This window comes from Nerophis lumbriciformis, linkage group LG22, assembly GCF_033978685.3.
Source record: "Nerophis lumbriciformis linkage group LG22, RoL_Nlum_v2.1, whole genome shotgun sequence".
Taxonomy (NCBI): domain Eukaryota; kingdom Metazoa; phylum Chordata; class Actinopteri; order Syngnathiformes; family Syngnathidae; genus Nerophis; species Nerophis lumbriciformis.
The window spans coordinates 14077698-14104668 of NC_084569.2; the positions used below are offsets into that span (position 1 = coordinate 14077698).

General features: G+C 40.4%; 1 protein-coding gene across 1 annotated transcript in view; it reads right to left on the reverse strand.

Annotated features, from left to right (window-relative positions):
• The window catches only part of abca3b (ATP-binding cassette, sub-family A (ABC1), member 3b), a 110097-nt gene that overhangs the window by 32212 nt on the left and 50914 nt on the right, over positions 1 to 26971 (reverse strand). The window contains exons 8-17 of the mRNA XM_061974175.2: positions 23812 to 23932; positions 15920 to 16093; positions 15670 to 15851; positions 13327 to 13473; positions 13128 to 13257; positions 11226 to 11380; positions 10990 to 11145; positions 10713 to 10923; positions 3343 to 3493; positions 3156 to 3254 (exon numbers count right to left, since the gene is read on the reverse strand). Coding sequence (XP_061830159.1) covers positions 3156 to 3254; positions 3343 to 3493; positions 10713 to 10923; positions 10990 to 11145; positions 11226 to 11380; positions 13128 to 13257; positions 13327 to 13473; positions 15670 to 15851; positions 15920 to 16093; positions 23812 to 23932 — 1526 coding nt within the window. The remainder of the gene's footprint in view (positions 1 to 3155; positions 3255 to 3342; positions 3494 to 10712; positions 10924 to 10989; positions 11146 to 11225; positions 11381 to 13127; positions 13258 to 13326; positions 13474 to 15669; positions 15852 to 15919; positions 16094 to 23811; positions 23933 to 26971) is intronic.

Here is a 26971-nt window from a genome sequence, read left to right on the forward strand (position 1 = left end):
ATCAGCATATTTCAACTAGTTTCTCCAATCCCTTTTCTTACATACAATGTTTTGTGCAGGATCAAAAACTACTATCTATTCATTCAATTAAATCAGTTTAGCCCTCAAAATCCTCCTCTCTTGTCCCCCAAGGGCTTATAATCCCAGTGTGTAAACTTTAACGAAAACAAGAAAAAATGATTATGAAAAAATAAAAATATCAATCTCTACAGTCTAGTACGGGGAACAGCAACCCGTGGCTCTTGAGCGCCGCCCTAGTGGCTCTCTGGAGCTTCTTCAAAAATGGAAAAAGATGGAAAAAAAGATATATATTTTGTTTTACTATGGTTTATGTCGGCAGACAAACATTACACAAACCTTCTTAATTGTTAGAAATCCCACTGTTTATATTAAACTTACTTCACTAATGAGAGTATTTGGCGAGCGCAGTTTTGTCTTACTAATTTCAGCGATCCTTGAACGCACCGTAGTTTGTTCACATGTACTACTTTCTCCGATGCTGCCACAGAAAGACGTGTTTTATGCCACTTATTATTTGTCTCATTTTGTCCACCAAACTTTGTATGCTGTGCGTGAATGCACAAAGGTGAGCTTTGTTGATTGATTGATTGAAACTTTTATTAGTAGATTGCACAGTACAGTACATAATCCGTACAATTGACCACTAAATGGTAACACCCAAATAAGTTGTTCAACTTGTTTAAGTCGGGGTCCAAGATGATGTTGATGTTATGGACTTGTTGGAGTGCTAATCAGGCATATTTGGTCAATGCATGACTGCAAGCTAATCAATGCTAACATGCTATTTCAACATTCCTTTAACTTGGACACACACATCTATACCGTTGGCCATTCTGAGCCAGTCATTTCCAGAAGTGAGAAGCCTCCATTTTATTAATGATTTCCAATGTTGCAAAAATTTAAATACAACATTTCTGTCAACGAAGATTTGCGTCAGCCTTTGATAGTAGGCTAATATAGCTAATATAGACACTTACATCATGTGTTGCCTTCATTATAACACTTATAGAAGGCTTTTAATTTTTTGCAGCTCCAGACAGATTTTTTTGTTGTTGTATTTTTGGTCCAATATGGCTCTTTCAACGTTTTGTGTTGCCGACCCCTGGTCTAGTATCATATACTGATATTACCAATTCATGGATTGCTCCGCCCTCTTACGTGTTGTGTACTTCTGACAGTGACAATGCTGACACACCAACAGTTGCTGTTATATTATCCTCTCTTGACTCTCATTAAAGGGGAACATTATCACCAGGCCTATGTAAGCGTCAATATATACCTTGATGTTGCAGAAAAAATCCTTTTTTTTTTTTTAACCAATTTCCGAACTCTAAATGGGTGAATTTTGGCGAATTAAACGCCTTTCTAATATTCGCTCTCGGAGCGATGACGTCACAACGTGACATCACATCGGGAAGCAATCCGCCATTTTCTCAAACACCGAGTCAATTCAGCTCTGTTATTTTCCGTTTTTTCGACTGTTTTCCGTACCTTGGAGACATCATGCCTCGTCGGTGTGTTGTCGGAGGGTGTAACAACACAAACAGGGACGGATTCAAGTTGCACCAGAGGCCCAAAGATGCGAAAGTGGCAAGAAATTGGACGTTCGCACACTTTACCGACGTAAGCTATGCTACGACAGAGATGGCAAGAGTGTGTGGATATCCTGCGACACTCAAAGGAGATGCATTTCCAACGATAAAGTTAAAGAAATCTGCCGCCAGACCCCCATTGAATCTGCCGGAGTGTGTGAGCAATTCAGGGACAAAGGACCTCGGTAGCACGGCAAGCAATGGCGGCAGCTTGTTCCCGCAGACGAGCGAGCTAAACCCCCCTGGATGTCTTGGCTCACACCGTCCCGAAGATGATCAAGAGAAGAATATCGACCCTAGCTTCCCTGGCCTGCTGACATGAGGGTATGTCTACAGAATATATTAATTGATGAAAATTGGGCTGTCTGCACTCTCAAAGTGCATATTGTTGCCAAATGTATTTCATATGCTGTAAACCTAGTTCATAGTTGTTAGTTTCCTTTAATGCCAAACAAACACATACCAATCGTTGGTTAGAAGGCGATCGCCGAATTCGTCCTCGCTTTCTCCCGTGTCGCTGGCTGTCGTGTCGTTTTCGTCGGTTTCCGCTTGCATACGGTTCAAACCGATATGGCTCAATAACTTCAGTTTCTTCTTCAATTTCGTTTTCGCTACCTGCCTCCACACTACAACCATCCGTTTCAATACATGCGTAATCTGTTGAATCGCTTAAGCCGCTGAAATCCGAGTCTGAATCCAAGCTAATGTCGCTATAGCTTGCTGTTCTTTCCGCCATGTTTGTTTGTGTTGGCTTCACTATGTGACGTCACAGGAAAATGGACGGGTGTTTATAACGATGATTAAAATCAGGCACTTTGAAGCTTTTTTTTAGGGATATTGCGTGATGGGTAAAATTTTGAAAACAACTTCGAAAAATATAATAAGCCACTGGGAACTGATTTTTAATGGTTTTAACCATACTGAAATTGTGATAATGTTCCCCTTTAATCTACTTGTTAATTTCCCGTTAATATCTACTTACTGTTTGCTGTAACGCTGTTCCATCTAGACTAGAATGTTAACAAAGACTTAGGCTTGGCTATTAGCATGTGTTCCCCTGCATGTTCTTGGTGTGTAACATGTTTAGCCTCGTCCTCCAGTGATAATACTACTTGATAATGATACATAAAATAATAAGAAATGCAGTTTATTTGCCGTAATGGGGCTGATTATTATTATTATTATTATTATTATTATAGGGGAGCATCTTTACACTGTGTATAGAGACACATAATTGGTTTCTCAGCTTGGCTTGTAGATAATAAGGCCAGTGAGGGTAAACACTCTCAGCAGCAGCAATTACGCTGGCACGGAGCGCTAGCTGAAGCAGCATGCACTCTAAGCAGACCAAGGGGAAACATCCAACCTTGTTGCCATAGATACCCACAGACACTACTGGGGAAGCAAGATTGACTGCACGGCAAGCAGCGAGAAATAAAATCACGACATGTGCGTAAACACAACAGGAAACTGTGCTTGAATGAAATGGTGCAACTGTTTGAATAAATTGAAAACGTTTAGAGGCTGCTTTTAAATTCTAACCTGAGAAAGACCTCCTCCATAGTGGTGACTGATGCTCCATAGCTGGCGATGCCCAGCTCCTCTCTGTTCATCTCCAGCTCAGCAAACAGAAGCTCGAACCTGACAGGCAAACAAAGTTTATAAAGTGCATCGAGTAAATAATGATGATATATCATAAAGGAACGCCACGTGTGTTATAGCAACCAACCTGTTGGTGCTTTCTTTTGGGAGGATGTAAGATAACTCTGCCCCCGCGCTGCTCTCCATCGTGGCATTAGGAACATACAGGTGAACAAGGCGTGTGATCTCGGAGACATTACAGAGAGCCTCCTTTACTATCACCATGTGGTAGCCAGCACCTGGTGAGCAAAGCATTACTTAATAATCATGAATAATCACACATTTGAACAAACTCTTTTACTACCAGCAATTAGCAGCATTCATTACAGTATTTCCTTAAATAGTCTAATATGCCTAAAATTATATTATTACACAATGGCTTATGCTTTCGATTACCATAGACTTTTTTTTAAGTACACTGAAAAAAACAGTAAAAAAAAAAACCGTGGTATTATTTTTTCCATTTACAATAACACACCGCGAAAACAACAACCGTAGATTTTGCGGAAAAAAACCCTCACAGTTTAGCAATACTTAATAATCATAAATAATCACACATTTGAACAAAATCCTTTACTACCAGCAATTAGCAGCATTCATTACAGTATTTCCTTTAATAGTCTTATATGCCTAAAATTGTATTATTACACAATTGCTTATGCTTTCGATTACCAAAGATTTTTTTTTACATACACTGAAAAAAACAGTAAAAAAAAACAGTGGTATTATTTTTCCCATTGAAAATAACACACCGTGAAAACAACAGCCGTAGATTTTGCGGTAAAAAAAAAAGAGTCACAGTTTAGTCGCCAGAACTAAACTTTCCATGATGGCAGGTGAGGCAGGGCCTCACCTGCTATCATGGAAAGTAAAAAAAATGTAAAAAGAAAAAAAAAGAATTACATTGTTATATGTATCCAGTGATTATACTATAAAGTTATTTTCCATTTAACTTCACCAGTTTTAGTATATTTTTATTCAAAATCGCTGAATTTTCACATTTACCGTTCAAATAGAGAAGAGACGGTGCGGTGATCAGCAGCCAGTTGAGGCACGTCACTCAATGCCTCAACATGGATTCCGGACTCGGCTAACTGCTGGCCTGCTGTGAAGTGAGACTGTATTGCTATATGAACTATATTATACATTTCCATAGTTTAGTTAGCTGAGGTATATAATGTACAGTGTATTTTGTCAACAACTGTATGTGTGTAACGTATTTCTTGTGCTGAGCGATCATAAAACGGCTGCAAAAGACGCACTGGCTGAGGCTCCAGTAATCCCGCCTCCTGCACCCCCGCCGTAGAATTGTTATATCAACTAAAGCCCACACTTAAACTTTCCACGTGCAAGATTTAATCTATTTAAAAAAGTTATTTCATAAGAAGCCAAAAAGTGCAAAAACAATAATGTTCGTGTTGGAGGAGTTGTGAATGACTGCAGGGCCACAACATTAGGTACACCTGCAGACTGCAGGTGTATCTAATTCACAACTCCTCCAACACGAACATTATTGTTTTTGCACTTTTTGGCTTCTTATTAAATAACTTTTGTAACCTATTTTCATGGGCTTTCCTCTTTGTGATGTTAAGTTCCTGTTATGCGCTGTTATACAGTATATGCCTTGAGCTCTTATTTTGAAGGCGCTAAGAGCGGAAGTGATGACACGTTGCGGAGGTTTTTGAAAGAAGGTAAATAAAGTGGTACTCGTGTAAACAGTATAGTCGACATTTATAAACCCTCGGTTACACTTTTTTAAATAGATTCAATCTTGCACGTGGAAAGTTTAAGTGAGGGCTTTAGTTGCATGGACTTAATTTATAAGTAAAGGTAAGACCATAATAAGGTTTTTTTTATTAAATGTGCTTTTTTGTGTGCTACAGTTTGTATGTGTAAAGTTAAAGTTAAGTTAAAGACCAATGATTGTCACACACACACTAGGTGTAATGAAATTTGTCGTCTGCATTTGACCCATCCCCTTGATCACCCCCCGGGAGGTGAGGGGAGCAGTGGGCAGCAGCGGCGCCGCACCCGGGAATAATTTTTGGTGATTTAATAACCCCCAATTCCAACCCTTGATGCTGAGTGCCAAGCAGGGAGGAATGCTGGTATGAGCTTTTAAACATAACCCGTTAACTGCTGCCAATCAAATGGTGAATAAGATACTCTTTAGGGTTCATATGTTTGTAAATCTGACTGTGATGAAGTCAGTGCCTCACCAGCCATCAACCTCACCGCACGTCACTGGTAAAAAGAACAAGTGTGTGAAACCGTTTTTTTCCATTTTCAATAATACAACGTAAAAACATCAACCCCGGATTTTGCGGTAAAAACTTGCAGCTCAGTTACCAGAACTTTACTGTAAAAAAACTACCTTGTGGTACCAATTTCGTTATTCACAGTAGTACACTGTACAACCAACAACCGTATATTTCACGGTGAAAACCGGGAGCTCAGTTGCCAGAATTTCACCGTAAATTTTACAGTGGGTTTTACAGCATATTAATGTAAATGAAAAAAAAACCTGTACCGCAGTAAAATTCTGGAAGCTGAGCTGACAGTTTTTTTACCATAAAATATAGAGTAGTTGTTTGTACAATGAACTGTTTTTTTATGGCAACATTCTGGCCACTCAGTTGCCAGTCTTTTTTACCGTATAACCTACAGTTGCTGTTTTTGTATTACTGTAAATTTGAAAACATGGTACCACAGTTTTTTTACATAGTAAAATTTGGGAGACTGAGCTGCCAGTTTTTTACCATAAAATATACGGTTGTTATCTGTACAGTGCATTATAGTCATTTTTTTAAATTTCAGACCGAGGGGGATCCATATCACAGAAGAAAAAACATACAACGATAAAACACAAATCAAAGAAATACAAGCAGAAATAAAATAAAGTCTAATCAGTAGAACTGACTAACACTTTGGAGAGGACACTTGCCAGGGCTATTGGCCTATAATTATCCGAGCTGTTTAGCCTTCCAACTTTATCTTTGATCACAGGTACTAGAACAACAGTTAGCATCGGGTAACACTCAATGGACGAGAACACCTGTATGGTACATAGCCAACTTTCTTACTTGCATGTTTAATATGTTCAGCTGCATTGTTATCCAGACTACAGGCCTTATTATCTCTCAACGTCATTATTGCTTGAAGTATTTCAGTCAAAGTGACAGTTACGTCATCATTATACTCCACTTTATCCACTGCAAATACATTTACTTTTTATGGAGTTTAACAGTTCACTATATTGTTTCTGCCACACCTATATTATTTCCTCAGACCCAGTCACACCATCAATATTCAAAGGTAGAGATGTTTTGTGTCTTTCAAAAACTTTTTGCAATTATTTTTTTTGAGCTTTTTTGCCAGCGAATCTGACCTCAGTGTTTTCATTTATTTTAATATAGCGAAGTGCATGTTTAAATCTAGCATTGGTGCATTTTTTGTTTTCAAACAAGGGGCCATGTCTGCTTTTGCCTGCCTCAGCCCATTTTTTAAAAGCAATTCGGGCCTCTGCATGGAGCTCATCTATATGATCCTTCCAATCTGGCTTAATATTGCACACTTTTGTCCTACATTTATACAGGGGCCTGCTCGAGGTACTGAGAGTCATACAGGGAGCCTAACTCCTTACAGTGTTGTGCATTCTTACAGATCACATCCCGACACAATAAGGCATCTTTTGGGACCTTAACATTGCCCAGCGAAGCATGTGAATGGTTGGCATATTTATTCAGATCTTTCTGAGACAATTTAGACCAATATATTTTCCCCTTCTCGATGCTATTATCCATCCACTATCCAAAGACATCAAACTACCATGAATTGATTAACGTGGACCCCGACTTAAACAAGATGAAAAACTTATTCGGGTGTTACCATTTAGTGGTCAATTGTACGGAATATGTACTGTACTGTGCAATCTACTAATAAAAGTTTCAATCAATCAAAAAACAAAGCACCAATATGATTCAGTTTAAGAGACTGTTCAAACTACAAGTGTTCACAAAGTACACAGAACAATAATTATGATTAACATCTTGAACCCTTTTCTTTTTTTTTAGGTAAAGATTATTTATATATTTCAGGCATGTGATTTGAACTTAATGAAAAAGACTGAAAAACAACTGGGGGTCTGGGGGCCATAGGTCCAGGGCTTTAAAAACACAGGTGCCTGGACCTGTGTTCTTAAATATGTATTCCCCGTCTTCCATGTCGAGAGCAGTTTTGATTTGGGCTCACATGGTAAACAACTAAAATTAATGTTTTGGGCATTGTTTTATCCAGACGCATATATTTGTCCAAATGTGGCCAAGTAGACGCATTGTGGGTTTTCTGGACGTCGCTAAAAGAAAAATCTAAAAAAGAGAATCCCTCTGCCATCATCCAGTAGTTTTTTAAATATATAAATCGCCCGCTTGAATATTCACTCTTCTCCTCTCCGACTCTCGTCGTCATTTAAGATATGTTGTGATTTCCCTTCCTGGTTTGATGACCCACCCTATCTTGCCTCATCATAGTAAACCACCAACCAATCATAGATGTTCTTATTATATGTAAACCAACCAATAATCAGTGATGATTGCTTCGCTACGTAGCTTCGATTTTTAAGTTACTTTTTTATGGAAAACCGTAGTTTTTACCACTGGATTATCAAAAACTGTACTCCTTAAGGGAAAACCGTAGTTTTTGGCAAGTGTGGCAAAGAGACGGATCAAGATTTTAACACACATTGTCGGTGGAAAAAACGAAGGAAAACGGAAAATATTTTTTTATATTCTTACAGAGATAAAAAAATAGACGGATTTCCGACTATAGACGGAAAAATCACATGCCTGATATTTAATCTTTGTTTACTCATTATGGTATATTATTTATTTATTCACTCACTGTTCTGTTACAGAGAACAAGGAAATGGGATAAAATTGCTAGGGTATGAAATGAATGAATGAATGAGCTTTACTTGTCATTGTGCATGTACAGGTACAGGTCCAACAAAATTTAGGTTGCTTCCCTGAGGTGCTTTGCATTTAAAAAAAAAAGAAGAAACCACACAATATACAGAAACAACACATTAAGGGGTAAGATTAAATAAGCTCTGCTTCTTCCAACTCCTTTTCGGACGTGCTGTAATGAAACAACTGGAAATATGTGATGCATTAATTTGTATGGTATGCATGTTCGAAATAAACTGAAACTGAACTGAACTGAACTGGCAGCAACACAGGTAAATTACCTGTGTTTAACACCATGCGAAAAAGAATATGGTCTATAGTAGCCAGATCATAATCAATTGTCATCATCTCAATTGAGTCATTACTGTACAGTACAAGGAAAAATGGTATTACTGTTTTGTTTTTTTAATTACAATAGTAGTGACTGAGCTGCCAGAGTTTTAGAGGAACAAGCAGTACAAAATGGATGGATGGATACTGTAAATTGAAAAACAGTACCACAGTTTTTCACCCTAAAATCTTTAAAAAGTGTACGCTTTGATGTATAATGTGCTTTGAAACATCCGTCCATCCCATCCATTTTCTACCGCTTGTCCCTTATGGGGTCACGGGGCGTGCTGGAGCCTATCCCAGCTACACCCTGGACAAGTCAAAACATATTTCGACCAAAAAAATTGGAATGAATGACGATATAGTATTTGATGCATTATTAGATAATATTCAAGTTATAAATATATGCAATTGCATGTAGTACATGTAGTTTTCTGTGAAAAAGGAAAGAATGGCTCTACATTTAGTGAGAAAAGATAAAGTACTTAATGGATACTATTTCCAGGCTTTCGCGGGTCATATAAAATGATGTGGAGGGCAATGTTCCCTCTAATTTTTCATGTGTGTGAGCAAACGCACAAACTCCCTGAGCATTCAGTGGAGCACATGTGAGCAACATCAGACGTGCACACTGTGGCCAAACCAGCGTCACACCTGTCCCAAACCTGACATCATAACAATTTAAATGTTTTATTAAAATAATTTTCTGATATAAGTGATTTTGCCCTCTTACAATGACAATAACAAAAAAACATGTTTTTCATGACCTATGTGCTAGTATTGTATGTCTGGCTGCGGGTCCTGCCTTTAAAAGAAATGTTACCCCTTTCAGAGATTACATTTAGTTCCTGTAATTTTCTGTCTGTAAAATACATCTTTTTATTAGCATTTATGAAATCTAGTGACAATATTTCATGAATAATATCCTTAGATTAACATTCTTAATAAATGGCAGTAAAATAAGCACACATCTGATTGTGGAGTCAGAGTGTTACAACCTGGCATTTACACATTGTGTGGCGTTGGGGTTGTCCGACTTTTTGAGTGGCCTTAAACGCAGCACTGGCTAAGTGCCATGAGTGCTTGTGTTGGTGCAGGTAAGAGAGCGAGCGGCTTCTGTTGAAACGACGGATGATAACGTTGGTTTAAGCCTGGTTTGTATGGCAGAAAATTACCAGTTTTTATAGATAAAAGTTTTTTTTACTCATGTTTTTGGTGTGGTTACAAACAGTTTTGCTCAATAAAGTGATTGATGGAATTCCTGTCCGTAAAGTGTCTCGACAGACGATAATTGAACTGTGTTGACAAAGATTGTTTTATTCATTGGGGCCACTCTTGTTGTCACCTGTGACTCACAGAGTTGCATTGCAAAATCATACAGAATAAACTGTAATGTGTTTATTTTGTTTAAAGTTCAGATGGGATTTTCTGCGCGGCATTAATTTGCTGTGCGCAGAGGACGCGTGAGCGGTGCGCAATTGCGCAGGCGCGCACCTTAGAGGGAACGTTGGTGGTGGGCCGGATTTGGCCCACGGACATTTGCAAAGCAGTTTGAAGAGGAACAAAAATAATGATGCACAAATTAAGGCCTCGCATCTCAAACGCTTTATCCCTAAAACACACTCAGTGGCCTAGTGGTTAGAGTGTCCGCCCTGAGATCGGTAGGTTGTGAGTTCAAACCCCGGCTTAAATCACCAAAAATGATTCCCGGGCGCGGCACCGCTGCTGCCCACTGCTCCCCTCACCTCCCAGGAGGTGAACAAGGGGATGGGTCAAATGCAGAGGACAAATTTCACCACACCTAGTGTGCGTGTGACAATCATTGGTACTTTAACTTTAACTTTAGATAGACAGGCGTTATTCACACATCTGGTACTTTCTACAGTTAATTACTCACCCCAGTCAATATGAATAATTAGAAACTTAGAATAAAAATATTATGTATAAATAAATGCCTTCGCATCAAGAGGCCTCATCCCTAATAGATAGACTTTATTGGCAGAAGAAACATTAGATATTGTTCTGGTTTTATAAGAGCCATATCATTTTTATTTGCGTCACACGAGTACATTTGCTGTGTAGACACCTCTATGTCAAATATCAGGACATATTTAGAACAAAAGCAAGCCTCATATTGTGATATCAAATCATATTGTGCTCTCACCATATTTGTTCTTCAGGAAAAGTGGCGACCCGCAGCACTGCAGCTCTCCTCCGGCCATGATGGCGATGCGGTCTCCGAGCAGATCGGCCTCGTCCATGAAGTGTGTTGTGAGCAGGATGGTGCGACTGCTTTTCTCGCCCTGCAGAAGATCCCACGTGGCGCGTCTCGCCGACGGATCCATGCCCGATGTGGGCTCGTCTAACATCACCACCTTAATTTAAAAGAGGCACAATGAATGGAAGGGAAAAAAGAAAGTTGTGATTATTAAGATCCGAACCTTGGAGTCTCCAATGAGGGCGATGCCAATGGAGAGTTTTCTCTTCATGCCACCTGACAAAGTCTTAGAGCGAGCGTTCCGCTTGTCTTCAAGGTGAAGTATGCGAATAATTCTGTCCACCTCCTCTGCAATCTTCTCTTTGGAGTAACCTTTTAGCTGTTTTTAAGAAAGATATGCACACTTTTATCCCAGCAATTAAGCCTGCTTGATGAGGATGTCACAGCCTTGTGTGGTACCTGTCCATAGAAAAGCAGGTGCTCTCTCACGGTCAGATTATCAAACAGAACGTCGTGCTGGGGGCAGAGTCCAAGACTGCGTCGGATCAGCGCCATGTCCTGGCAGATGTCGTAACCGTTGATGTAGGCCCTCCCACTCGTTGGTGGAAACAGGCCTGAGGAGACAAAGGAGGCTGAGTAACTGTCATTCTGCTGCAGTGTGTAGATTCTGATTGATTTTATCCTAAAAATTAGGGATGTCCGATAATATCGGACTGCTGATATTATCGGCCGATAAATGCCTTAAAATGTAATATTGGAAATCATCGGTATCGGTTTCAAAATTATCGGTATCGGTTTCATAAAGTAAAATTTATGACATTTTAAAACGCCGCTGTATACATGGACGTGGGGCGGGCAGTACAGAGCGCCAATTAACGTTAAAGGCACTTCCTTTGCGTGCCAGCCCAGTCGCTTAATATCTACGACTTTTTTCACACACAAGTGGATGCAAGGCATACTTGGTCAACAGCCATACAGGTCACACTGAGGGTGGCCGTATAAACAACTTTAACACTGTTACAAATATGCGCCACACAGTGAACCCACACCAAACATGAATGACAAACAGATTTCGGGAGAACATCCGCACCGTAACACAACATAAACACAACAGAACAAACATCCAGAATCCCTTGCAGCACTAACTATTCCGGGATGCTACAATATACACCCCCGCTACCCCCCCCCCCCCCTCCCAACCCACACCAAATAAGAATGACAACAGATTTCGGGGGAACATCCGCACCGTAACACAACATAAACACAGCAGAACAAATACCCAGAATCCCTTGCAGCACTATCTATTCCAGGATGCTACAATATACACCCCCGCCCCCCAACCCCGCCCACCAATAATGCACTTTGTGACTTCAATAACAAATATGCCAGTGCCATGTTGGCATTTTTTCCACAACTTGAGTTGATTTATTTTGGAAAACCTTGTTACATTGTTTAATGCATCCAGCGGGGCATCACAACAAAATTAGGCATAATAATGTGTTAATTCCACGACTGTATATATCGGTATCGGTTGATATCGGTATCGGTAATTAAGAGTTGGACAATATCGGAATATCGGATATCGGCAAAAAAGCCATTATCGGACATCTCTACTAAAAATATGTTATTCTGTTTGGAGTTACTTAAAATGTAGTAAATAACTGTTCCACATGTTGTGTTTTTACCGTCTTTTCCAGGCTATAGAGCCGCACCCATCTAACCGAATTATATTTTGTACATATACTGGACGCACGAGTCTGTAAGCCGCAAGTCTTCTTCTTCGGCACACGATGGTGGATTTCCATTCCGTTTACTTTCTCAAACAGAATATTTTTAAAACTCATTGTCATCCCACTGGGCTGAGTTTTTTCTTGCCCTGATGTGGGATTTGAGCTGAGGATGTCTTTGTGGCTTGTGCAGCTTTTTGAGACACTCGTGATTTCGGGCTATATAAGTAAACATTGATTGATTGACATTGATTGAAAACTAGAGCATAAAAAAGTAATATTTTTTTACATTTAGAAAGCACTCTTGAAATGAAATAACAACGTAATAGTCACCTCGACAAACCGCAAACTTGTGGAGAGGAACGACTCTTTTTTGCAATATTTACTAGGGTGCAGTGTGTTATCAGAGTCATTTTAAAGACCGAAATGGGGCCACAAACAAAATCTGGTTCGGGCCATGAAAAGCCTAACCTGAGAATAAAGTAACAGTTTATAGTCCGGAAATATCGGTAAAAACTGCAGGAAAGATTGTGGTGAAACATAATTTTCTAATATCCTATGGAAACACACAGACAATGGCGTTTCAATTGACTCTGAATGAAATACATTGTGTGTCATAATAAAGATGGCCCACCTGTCAACATGGACAGTGTGGTGGTCTTCCCAGCACCGTTGTGTCCTAACAGCACCGTGATCTGCCCCTCAAACATGTTCAGCGTGAGATCTCGCACGGCTTGACGGGTTTTGTTGCCCACTCTGAACTCCTGTCAAACAAAAGAGAGCAAAATATTCACAACCGTTCCACTGCGTCACATGTGCTTCCTGTGCCTGACCTTGGCGAGGTGTTTAATCTTGACCCCGGAGACTATCCCGCTCGGCTCCTCCTCGATAAACTCCCCTTTGAGGGCCTTTTCTGCATCCTCTTCTTCCTCTTTCTCATTTAGCAGAGCCATGCGAGGGCTGCTGCACCAGTAGGAAGGCTGCGGATATAAAGACATTGAATTGTGTAGCAAAAGTCATTATCTCACACCCACCAAAATCTATGTAATTAGAGGCATCGAGATAACACATTATTACTCTATATTGTGTGTCTCGATCCATACCCAGTTAGTGGAGGTCCTGAAAATCGGTAATTTCATTAACTTTTATTTGACTCTCATTGTATCATATTGTATGTCAGCTGCTCTTACATACACTATATTGCCAAAAGTATTTGGCCACCCATCCAAATGAGCAGAATCAGGTGTCCTAATCACTTGGCCCGGCCACAGGTGTATACAATCAAGCACTTAGGCATGGAGACTGTTTCTTCAAACATTTGTGAAAGAATGGGCCGCTCTCAAGAGCTCAGTGATTTCCAGCGTGGAACTGTCATAGGATGCCACCTGTGCAACAAATCCAGTCGTGTCGGCTTTATCATAAGAAAATGGAAGTGTTTGGGAACAACAGCAACTCAGTCACGAAGTGGTAGGCCACGTAAACTGGCAGAGAGGGGTCAGCAGATGCTAAAGCGCATAGTGCAAAGAGGTTGTCGACATTCTGCACAGTCAGTTGCTACAGAGCTCCAAATTTCAAGTGACCTTCCAATCAGCCCACGTACAGTACGCAGAGAGCTTCATGGAATGGGTTTCCATGGTCGAGCAGCTGCATCTAAGCCATACATCACCAAGTCCAATGCAAAGCGTGGGATGCGGTGGTGTAAAGCACGTCGCCACTGGACTGTAGAGCAGTGGAGATGTGTTCGCTGGAGTGATGAATCATGCTTTTCCATCTGGCAATCTGATGGACGAGTCAGGGTTTGGAGGTTGCCAGGAGAACGGTACATTTCGGACTGCGTTGCGCCGAGTGTGAAATTTGGTGGAGGAGGAATTATGGTGTGGGGTTGTTTTTCAGGAGTTGGGTTTGGCCCCTTAGTTCAGTGAAAGGAACTTTGAATGCTCCAGGATACCAAAGCATTTTGGACAATTTCATGCTCCCAACCTTGTGGGAACAGTTTGGAGCGAGCCCCTTCCTCTTCCAACATGACTGTGCACCAGTGCACAAAGCAAGGTCCATAAAGACATAGATGACAGAGTCTGGTGTGGATGAACTTGACTGGCCTGCACAGAGTCCTAACCTGAACCCGATAGAACACCTTTGGGATGAATTAGAACGGAGACTGAAAGCCAGGCCTTCTCGGCCAACATCAGTGTGTGACCTCACCAATGCGCTTTTGGAAAAATTGTCAAAAATTCCCATAAACACACTCCGCAACCTTGTGGGCAGCCTTCCCAGAAGAGTTGAAGCTGTAATAGCTGCAAATGTTGGACCGACATCCTATTGAACCCTATGGGTTAGGAATGGGATGGCACTTCAAGTTCATATGTGAGTCAAGGCAAGTGGCAAAATATTTTGGCAATATAGTGTAGCTTATAACAGGCATGTGATTTGACCACAATGAAAAAGACTGAAAAAATTTCCGGGGGTCTGGGGGACGAAGGCTCCTGGTTTTTCACCAATTTAACATGCTAAAATTAACAAAGACAGCACCATTTGAAGAAAATATTTTAGTGTTTAAAGACATGAAAACATCATTAATAGAACATACCTTGCTTCAAGTTGTTTCATATGTTTTTGGCGTTTCGCATGTACTTCCAAAGCCTTGAAACCTTGTGATCCATAGTCAATATTATCATGACACCACGTGCACAAAACCTTTCCGGGACGATCGATTTTCCGAATAAAATCACCGAACAAAGTCGTAACTTCCTTCTTCCCAACAGTATCAGTGATTTCCCTTTCCATCCAGTCCCATCGAAACTTATTTTTGACATGTTTATCAATTTCTTTTACTCGTAAAGCGTCCTTTCTCTCGAGAACCGACATCGTTTACATATGGAAAATGGCGGTAATAACCATTATGAATGATGACGTTATTAACGTCATCATTCATAACAGATGTCCTGATTGGTCACAAGGAACATATCGACCAATCAACTACGGCGTAATATAAACTACATCTCGAATCTTGATTTAGGGTCGGAAAAAAAAACGGAAAAACGGGAGATAATTTTTTTTTTTTCCCGAGATTAAAAAAGACGGAATTCCGACTTTAGGCGGAAAAATCACATGCCTGTTATAATGATAAAACAGAGTGTCCCTGCATTGTATGTGTGAGGTTCAGATTCAAAACTTACCAATACAAAGAAGTACGATGGTAGAGGCACGCCGTACTCTCCAGGAAAAACTGCCTCGATGTACCAGGCCACCATTCCGTAGAGTACGGCGTCGAAAAGCAACAAGCCCATCACCTGGGCCAGCGAGAAGTCATCATCTACCGTCACAGAATCGAACATGTTCGACCACTGAATCCCTGTGCCTGCAGATGAGAAAAACACATATGAAATATGTACTGAAATTGACAAAACTCTCTTCAGCAAGTCATACCTTTGCCTTCAAACATCCCTAAGAGCTGTGCTCCCATGGCCATGGCCACGTTGGAGATAAGGCAAGCCGACACCTTCTGGGCATGGCTGAGTAAGTCGTAGCGTGGCCATAGGAACAAATAAGGCAGATAGCTCATGAAATACGTGAATCCTCCCGCAGCTGCCGCCACATTGGCTGGAATGGGACAGAAAAATAGTTAAGACGGTGAGAAAGGACACAAAATGACTGTCAGACACACGAAGAGATGACAATGAAAAATGTGGAAAATACATTATTTTTGCTTTGTTGTCATGGTTACAAAAGACGAATCGAAACTCAGGGAAAAGCTACAGGGCGGCAGACAATGAAACAGAATGCATGCAGTGAGACGGCACATCACGAAATGGAGTGCACCCGGTGAAAAAAAGGAATGACGCTGAAGCACGGCAAATGGGATTACTTCTTTGGCTGTGAAGTGCATTTCCAGGATTGTCAGAAAAAATCTGAGTGCAGGACACTTAATAGCGGAGGAGGGCGAAAGACTGCTAGGGCGCTTAGCGCTTCCATTTGTAAAGTCTTAAAGGAACTCCTGTGGTTGTGACATTTGGAGCCTTTGTGCCAAATGCTTTACAGTTGGCATCTTTAGGCAGCTGTTCACACGAAAAACCGCATGAGACAATACTTGGCCAAGAAAGACACTTATCGCACCTTGAGTCTCATTATGACAACTGTTTTCTAGCATTTTAAATAGGTTACCAATTGAAACCTGCATTTTATTAAAGGGGGAACAGCTGTACTGTTTCTGGGGATTGCTATTATATGCTTGTTACTCTTAATATTGCCCAAATGTAATTTCTCCTTTTAGCACTTTTTAGCATTCACGGGCAATTTCCTAAAGAAATTACACCTTCTTGTTTTGTCTTCTTATTGTTCTTTCCCATCTTGTTTTAATGGCAGCAATTATTGACTCATTACAGGCAGCCAGTATAGCAAACACAGCACTTGGTGCTTACGAGATCCAAGCTCTACGCCTTCCAGTCGTACATAAAGAAAGAAAAAAAAAAGTGACTGACATGCATGAGAAGCTCGTACTGTATTTACCAATCAATTGCAATTTATTTATACGTTATATACACATATAAACATAAATATATATACATATACACATGTACATATATACATATACATATGTTTACATACACTTGTTAAGAACATAATGTCATGGCTGTCTTGAGTTTCCAATAATTTCTACAACTCTTATTTTTTTGTGATAGAGTGAATGGTGTAACGTCGGGGTCGCATCGTGATGCGGGTGTTGTTCTCCCAAGGATGCAGACGGCTTCGGACACAGCTTGCAGGTAGGAAAATTATTTATTGAAAATATAAATTGTACGGGGAACAAACAAAAGACGTGCACATAGCACAAAAGTAAAAAACAAAAGGACTAGCGTGGGAACTAGCAGGCAAAAATAGCATAGCGTGAAAAGCTAGCAGGAATCAAAATAGTCGTTATCAGTTGTATGGAAACAAACTAGGAAGCCAGACCGAGTGAGGCCAGAGCAAAGACTAAATAGCCCTCTGATTAGCGCCCGGGCAAGAGGTGCGCATCCCGGACACTAACCAGAGGCAGGTGTAAGCAATCTGCCGTCATGTCAACTGAAACAAACAAAAACTCATGGTGCTGAAAACACATGTGACTAGAAAACAAACAAACTATGATCCGGGCAGCGGATCATAACAATTGGAGCTTTTATGAATTTATTATGGGTCTACTGAAAATGTGAGCAAATCTGCTGGGTCAAAAGTATACATACAGCAATGTTAATATTTGCTTACATGTCCCTTGGCAAGTTTCACTGCAATAAGGCGCTTTTGGTAGCCATCCACAAGCTTCTGGCAAGCTTCTGGTTGAATTTTTGACCACTCCTCTTGACAAAATTGGCGCAATTCAGCTAAATTTGTTGGTTTTCCGACATGGACTTGTTTCTTCAGCATTGTCCACACGTTTAAGTCAAGACTTTGGGAAGGCCATTCTAAAACCTTAATTCTAGCCTGATTTAGCCATTCCTTTACCACTTTTGCAAGTGTTTGGGGTCATTGTCCTGTTGGAACACAAAACTGTGCCCAAGACCCAACCTCCGGGCTTATGATTTTAGGTTGTCCTGAAGAATTTGGAGGTAATTCTCCTTTTACATTGTTCCATTTAAAGCACCAGTTACATTGGCAGCAAAACAGACCCAGAGCATAATACTACCACCACCATGATTGACGGTGGGCATGGTGTTCATGGGATTAAAGGCCTCACCTTTTCTCCTCCAAACATATTGCTTGGTATTGTGGCCAAACAGCTCAATTTTTGTTTCATCTGACCACAGAACTTTCCCCCACAAGGTCTAATCTTTGTCTATGTGATGTCTAAATAGACGGCACACTTACCCGTGTAAAAAATTATCCAAGGAGGGCAACCTTAAACGATGGTTTAGTGTGACTGAAACGGGGCTTAGGCTAAATCATTATTAGTTTATGTGGTTATCCGGCTTAGTGTAGACATAGCCTGAGAGTCTCCCTGAGACTACGGTGGAGATTGTCAGCATCCATATTGTCCAGAAAGCCCTGCACTGGGACAAGTACCATAGGTCAGACTGTACTTTTAGTACTTTAGTTCGGTTCAGTTTTGTTCGACATGTCAGATCCGTAAACTGAGCACCAGATGTTCTAAAGATGGGGATTGTTTTGTGCTTGCAGGCACAAGTTGTACCTGCAGAAAAAGCATGCCAGTTCCCAGGAACCTCTGGACTACTATCTCTTCCACGGAACCACCCAAAAGTCCGCCAATGACATCTGTTACAACAACTTCAACCCGCGCATGGCCAGAGCCGGTTGCGGCTCCTACTTTACCACCTCGGCTAAAACATCCAACCGGTACGCGACATGGGCGAGGCCAGATTGGATCGGCCACATGTTCCTGGCCAAAGTCCTGGTGGGGAAGGTGATCTTGGGCGAGTATGGGGACACGTATAGCCGCTATGACGCCTGCGTGAACAGCAAGTACCTGCCCGATGAGTTTATCGCCTGACAGCTGTCAGACATACTCCTACTTCCTCATCAGGTACCAATAAGCTCTCAGACCCTTCTTTGCAGGTACCTTCGAAGACGTGCGAAAACTTCATCGACCTTTGAAGCGGTCCATGTCGGCAGTGAATGTTCCATTTGTCTTCCACAAAGAAAGTCAAGCACCTAAATGTACCAGACGTTCTATTTCTAGGCGTACCAGAGAGAAAAAAATTTACTTGAATTGGACGAGGCGTTCACTGACCACTTTTGATGTAAGATAGAAACGAGTCCCTTTAAAATGTGTGTCTCTTTAAACCACTAAGTATTTAATTTGTAGCTGGCACAAAAAACTTTTGGTTTTGAATGATTGCAATTATTGACTCTATTAAGGTTGCCGTTGTTCAAAATAATGTATTGGTTTTTTTTGTGTCGAGTTTAGCAAATAATTTCATAGTTTAGCAAATACAAGTCAATGCAATGCTGAGTTGTATTATTCTCAGCAATACGTGGGTTTTTGTACATATTGATTTGGTGTCTGACAAAAAAAGTATGCCACGGTTTTTGTACACTGTCTCGGTTAACGTACGGCCAAACATTTCGCTTAACAAACTAGTACTTTTGTGCACGTATCATTTTACGTAATGAATGAATTCCACGCCATGAAAACTCTCTTTAAGAGGACGACTACAAAACAAATCCACCGTAATACTTGATTACTGTCATTTGCTTTATTTATGGTGTGCATGACGGGTGTTCAGATAGTGTTTTTTTTGTTTTTGTTATCCATACATAGTGTAAACGTTAGTGCGCAATATGCATCATTGATCATTTATTACTCGAGTTTAGTTTTTCATTATGTTTTACTTCTGTTACTGTCTGTAAAAACCTGCTCTGCAACCACACAAATTCCCCATTGTGGGATAAATAAAAGATCTAAAACTCCGTACAATTCTTTACATTTCTCAGATCCAGACCTCCCCTATTATATCATAAACTTCCCATTAGTGGTCCACCTACAGAAATTGCAATTAATATGAGAAGAGCCATAACCAGAATTGGCAAATACAGACGTCAAAAAAAGTGGTGGACTCCAAGAGGAGCTTTGAAAGGCTGAAATCATGGGTATTCCAGCACCTACCTTGAGAAACATAATCTCCAGTACAACAAAAGCTTTCATTGAAGTCAAACTATTACGTGTTACATTAGCTAACATCGCCGACAATCAGGTGGTATTTATTTAATAATACCACCTTAACATTTGACAACCAAACAATTACACAAGGGGACTCAGTAAAGAATCTGGGTATTATCTTCGACCAAACTCTCTCGTTTGAGTCACACATTAAGAGTGTTACTAAAACGGCCTTCTTTCATCTCCGTAATATCGCTAAAATTTGTTCTATTTTATCCACTAGCGACGCTGAGATCATTATTCATGCGTTCGTTACGTCTCATCTCGATTACTGTAACGTATTATTTTCGGGTCTCCCTATGTCTAGCATTAAAAGATTACAGTTGGTACAAAATGCGGCTGCTAAACTTTTGACAAGAACAAGAAAGTTTGATCATATTAGGCCTATACTGGCTCACCTGCACTGGCTTCCTGTGCACTTAAGAAGTGACTTTAAGGTTTTACTACTTACGTATAAAATACTACACGGTCTAGCTCCGTCCTATCTTGTCGATTGCATTGTACCATATGTCCCGGCAAGAAATCTGCGTTCAAAGAACTCCGGCTTATTAGTGATTCCCAGAGCCCAAAAAAAGTCTGCGGGCTATAGAGCGTTTTCTATTCAGGCTCCAGTACTCTGGAATGCCCTCCCGGTAACAATTAGAGATGCTACCTCAGTAGAAGCATTTAAGTCCCATCTTAAAACTCATTTGTATACTCTAGCCTTTAAATAACCCCCCTTTTTTTTAGACCAGTTGATCTGCCGTTTCTTTTCCTTTCTCCTCTGCTCCCCTCCCCCTTGTGGAGGGGGAGACACACAGGTCCGGTGGCCATGGATGAAGTGCTGGCTGTCCAGAGTCGGGACCCAGGGTGGACCGCTCGCCTGTGCATCGGTTGGGAACATCTCTGTGCTGCTGACCCGTCTCCGCTCGGGATGGTCTCCTGCTGGCCCAACTATAGACTGGACTCTTACTATTATGTTGGATCCACTATGGACTGGACTCTCACAATATTATGTCAGACCCACTCGACATCCACTGCATTCGGTCTCCCCTAGAGGGGGGGGGGGGGTTATCCACATATGCGGTCCTCTCCAAGGTTTCTCATAGTCATTCACATCGATGTCTCACTGGGGTGAGTTTTTCCTGGCCCTTATGTGGGCTCTGTACCGAGGATGTCGTTGTGGCTTGTGCAGCCCTTTGAGACACTTGTGATTTAGGGCTATATAAATAAACATTGATTGATTGATTGACAATCAGCATGATTTTGTAACAATCCCCCTTTTTTTATTAATACGCTCAAGTTTAGCGTATTAAACAATCATCATCAACATCCTTAAAATATTAATTTAAAAACCTTGCTACAACCTCAACAACGACAGGGATTTGGAACTAAGAACTTTTGCCTTGCAAAACAAATACGAATAACCCGTGCCACGAGAGCCACCATAAATGCAGCTGGGAAATTTGTTCTCATTTTCTTTCAATTTAATATGAAGTCATTTGCCATCCAATAATTTCAAACAGGACCCTCAACGGATGTTTTGCATTTAGAGCGTGGATGTCTTGATATCTGAACAGAACAATCACCTGACTTACATGTGATAATTACTTACGTCAGTGTTACTTTAATGTTAACGTTATGTTGACAGCCCATTTTGGATCAGATGATGTTCAAAGTAAAAGTGGACTTCAATGCGTTACATTGTCTGGAGTTGTAGCAGGCTGTGCATGACCAAAGATCGTATATTGGAGAGGATTATCTACCCCATGTGATGTACAGCCCACACAATGTCCTACGCAAATATCATCTTCTTTTAATCACTTACAAAAATACAGAGGACATGACCTCGGTGTCCTCAATGGTAGTTATGGCCATGCGTGCCTGAAAGGTGATTGGCGGAGAATGAGGAAGTGTGTGTGAGAGAAAAAGACGCTTGCGCAGGAAATAAGAATGTGTCGGAATTTAACCTGTTGTTAGCAGAAAATTGGCAATAAAATTTTAAAAGAGCGTCGTACTTTGTGTGACTTCTTCTGAACACAACAACTGTCACGACGGGGTTTTCGCAGCTTACTCTGGACATGGTGTGCAGGTAGGAACAGGATTTAATTATCAAAACTCAAAGAGGTACAAAAAACAGAAAACGAGCCAACAGAACAACGTGCCTGATCGCCATACTTGCCAACCCTCCCGGATTTTCCGGGAGACTCCCGAAATTCCGCGCCTCTCCCGTAAACCTCCCGGGACAAATTTTCTCCCGAAAATCTCCCGAAATTCAGGCGGACCGAAATTCCGCTAACCCACAATATAAACAGCATACCTGCCCAATCACGTTATAACTGTAGAATGATGGAGGGCGAGTTCTTGGTTTCTTATGTGGGTTTATTGTTAGGCAGTTTCATTAACGTCCTAGTTCGTCTGCCGTAAACAGCAATGTTGTGACACTCTTAAACAGGACAATACTGCCATCTAGTGCATTTGATAAAAGCATTTTTGTGCGTGCCACACAGCAATGCATCTTCAGAGAGGGTGTTCAGCATGGTTCGAAAAATAGTGACAGAGAATAGAACAAGGATGGACAATTCAACCCTTAACTCAACAATGAGTAGATGAGTGTTATGTGTGTGTATATGTGTAAATAAATGAACACTGAAATTCAAGTATTTATTTTATATATATATATATATATATATATATACATACACATATATAGCTAGAATTCACTGAACGTCAAGTATTTCTTATATATATAGATATATATATATATCTATATATATATGAAATACTTGACTTGGTGAATTCTACCTGTAAATATACTCCTACCCTTTTAGCCACGCCCCCAACCATGCCCCCAACCACGCCCCCGTCCCACCCCGACCACGCCCACCCCCCTCCCCCCACCTCCCAAAATCGGAGGTCTCAAGGTTGGCAAGTATGCTGATCGCACTCGAAGCTAAAGCTAACACTTAGCATGGACTATGGACAAGAAATAATCACGTAACTTTGGCATGAAACAAACAACTTACGTAGCAGGTTGCATGAAGCAAATAATGACGCCAGGCCGACTGACCGGCAAAGGCAGGTTTAACTAATGCCTCTGATTAGTGCTCGGGAAGCAGGTGAGCGGGCGACAGGTGGAAATTATAAGTAACCATGGTAACTAAAACAAACAAGGGTGCACAAAAACAGGAACTCATGGAGTCCAAAACTAACATAACAAAACGGATCATGACAACAACAACACAAGCTGAAAAACGACAGTCAGTAATTATTTCTGGAGCGCACCGAGATATTAGGTACACAGTATTAGTTTGCATGCAAATGTTCACTCACTGTTGCTTTCTCTCATTAATAATTTGTGCATTTCAAAACGCTTGCTCTCCTGTGCTTAGGGAACCTCCTCGGCAAAAGCTGACCGATCACAGATTTTTGGGACTGTTACCAGGCTTAAGTATGCATGGTTTAAAGGCCTCAGATTAGAGTCTCAGAGTAGAAACTTTAAGCACTGTTGCAGTGTGGTTTTCTCATTTGCAGGCATTTCGGGGGCATCTAAGATTTTACAGGCGCTTTCAATGAGAACTACATTTCTAGTGTCACCTTGTTCATAGTATGCGGTCAAGCATCTGGCCGAAAAAAAGACAACCTAAAAATGTAAAAAAATGAAAGATACGAAGATCAGAAAACATACCTCGTGAAAAGAAGGCACTGATCATGAAGCTGAAGTTGATGGTGGCCACAGTGAAGACAAGAAGAAAGACAAACACCAACGTGGGGTCGCTGTAACTCAGCACTGCTCCATTTGGGCTTACCTACAACAATGCAACACAAAGTTGCAGACATTAGTAACTAATCCATTACAACAGCTTTTAACAGACATGGTCACAGACAACCACAATGCATCCCACAGTCAAATGGACTGAAATGTATTCCCGTATGCGTTTGTGGCCGTGCAATATGTATTACAGTAACTGATGTTATAACAATATTTCATAACCCTACAGCAGGGATAGTCAACTAAATTGTTTGTATATTCTGGAAACTAGCATCTTCTACTGTTTGCATTTGATGTTCCTTTGATCTGGAGTTACAGGAGCGCTCTGCTGTTTTTAAACAAGTCACAGATCATCTATGACAGCACTCTTGAGTTTTTAATCATCTGCTGCTAAAATGTGAGTCTCAGAAGTTTTTGAACTGAGATGAATAGCCCAAATGATGAAGAAGAGAGGACCTAAAATGGAACATTGAGGAACACTACTAGTACAACTAAAGAAGTTAAACAAATGACTACTGACTGCATCTGAAGTAAACAAGCTACAGCAACACCTTAGTTACATACGTCCCATTACAGAAAAAAGGGGTACCGTATTTTTCGGACTATAAGTCGCAGTTTTTTTCATAGTTTGGCCGGGGGTGCGACTTATACTCAGGAGCGACTTATGTGTGAAATTATTAACACATTACCGTCCATCCATCAATCCATCCATTTTCTACCGCGTATTCCCTTCGGGGTCGCGGGGGCCGCTGGAGCCTATCTCAGCTACAATCGGGCGGAAGGCGAGGTACACCCTGGACAAGTCGCCACCTCATCACAGGGCCAACACATTACCGTAAAATATCAAATAATATTATTTAGCTCATTCACGTAAGAGGACATATAGACGTATAAGATTTCATGGGATTTAGCGATTAGGAGTGACAGATTGTTTGGTAAACGTATAGCATGTTCTATATGTTATAGTTATTTGAATGACTCTTACCATAATATGTTACGTTAACATACGAGGCACGTTCTCAGTTGGTTATTTATGCCTCATATAACGTACACTTATTCAGCCTGTTCACTATTCTTTATTTTAAATTGCCTTTCAAATGTCTATTCTTGGTGTTGGGTTTTATCAAATAAATTTCCCCCCAAAAATGCGACTTATATATGTTTTTTTTCCTTCTTTATTATGCATTTTCGGCCGGTGCGACTTATACTCCGGAGTGACTTATACTCCGAAAAATACGGTATGTGCCAAAAATGACAGGACTTAAAGGGGTCCCTTGAGGAACACCTCGGTTATGTAAATCACAAGTCTGGACCCCAGTGTTTTATATCAGTGTTTTTCAACCTTTTTTGAGCCATGGCACATTTTATTCATTGAAAAAATCCAGAGGCACATCGCGAGCAGAAAATGTTAAAAAAAAATGTAACTCAGCAGCTGATATTGACAGTTAAAAAGTCGTTCTCACAATTGCTGGATATGAATTCAAACCATAATGAACCATGCATCACTATAGCTCTTGTCTCAAAGTAGGTGTACTGTCACTTACATCACGCCGTGACTTATTTTGAGGTTTAGGTGTTTTTCCTATGTGTAGTGCTTTAGTTCTTGTCTTACGCTCCTATTTTGGTAGCTTTTCCTGTTTTGTTGGTATTTTCCTGTAGCAGTTTCATGTCTTCCTTTAAGCGCTATTCCCCGCACCTGCTTTGTTTTAGCAATCAAGACTATTTAATGAGGTGGTGACTTGTGTACACCGCCTCCCGCCCGAATGCAGCTGAGATAGGCACCAGCGACCCCCCGCTACCCCAAAAGGGACAAGCGGTAGAAAATGAATGGATGGAAGACTATTTAAGTTGTTTTTATCCTTCTTTGTGTGGACATTGTTGATTGTCATGTCATGTACGAATGTACGCGCTGTAAGTCTTTGCTGTCATCCAGCATTTTGTTTTAGTTTTGTTTTGCATGGCCATCCCTAAGCTTCAATGCCTTTTCTTAGCGCCACTCGGCTTTTGTTATTTTTGGTTTAAGCATTAGACACCTTTTTACCTGCACGCTGCCTCCCGCTGTTGTCTGCATATTGTGATCACGACAAAACATGTTACCGACATCTACAAACCAATTAGCTACCTGCTGCCACCTACTAATATGAAAGAGTATTACACGGTTACTCTGCCAATCTCTAGACAGCACAGACACTCAACAACGGCACATTATTTGCAAATTATAATTACTGGTTTGCAAAAAATGTTTTTAACCCAATTAGGTGAAATTACATAATCTCCCACGGAACACCAGACTACGGAGCCCCTAAAGGGACATGGGGGAAAAACATTTTTTTATAATTTTTATTAAAAAAATATTATAATTTTTTTTTATAAACTTTTTCGTGCGCACGAGATAGTTTGCTAAAAACAAACAAAAAAAATTCTAAATGTATTTTTTATATAACTTAATAAAAAGTTTCTCGTGCGCACGAGATACATGTCTAAAAAAAAATAAAATAAAAAATTAAAATTATTACACATTTTTTTCCTCCATGTCCCTTTAGGGGCTCCGTACCAGACTATATTTCATGGCACAATAGTGTGCTGCGGCACAGTGGTTGAAAAACACTTTTATATTTGCTAGCGAGGTTTAAATGTCAATGCTACATTTTTTAAATAATTTTTATAAAAAAAATATTATAATTTTTTTTTATAAACTTTCTCATGCGCACTAGATAGTTTGCTAAAAACAAAAACAAAAAAATTATAAATTTATTTTTTATATAACTTTATAAAAAGTTTCTCGTGTGCACGAGAAAAAAAAATAAAAAATAAAAAATAAAATAAAAATAAAAAATAAAAAATAAAAAATATTTTAAAAAATGTCCCCCCCATGTCCCTTTAGGGGCTCTGTACCAGACTATATCTCACGGCACAATAGTGTGCTGCGGCACAGTGGTTGAAAAACACTTTTATATTTGCTAGCGAGGTTTAAATGTCAATGCTACATTTTTTAAATAATTTTTATAAAAGAAATATTATAATTTTTTTTTATAAACTTTCTCGTGCGCACTAGATAGTTTGCTAAAAACAAAAA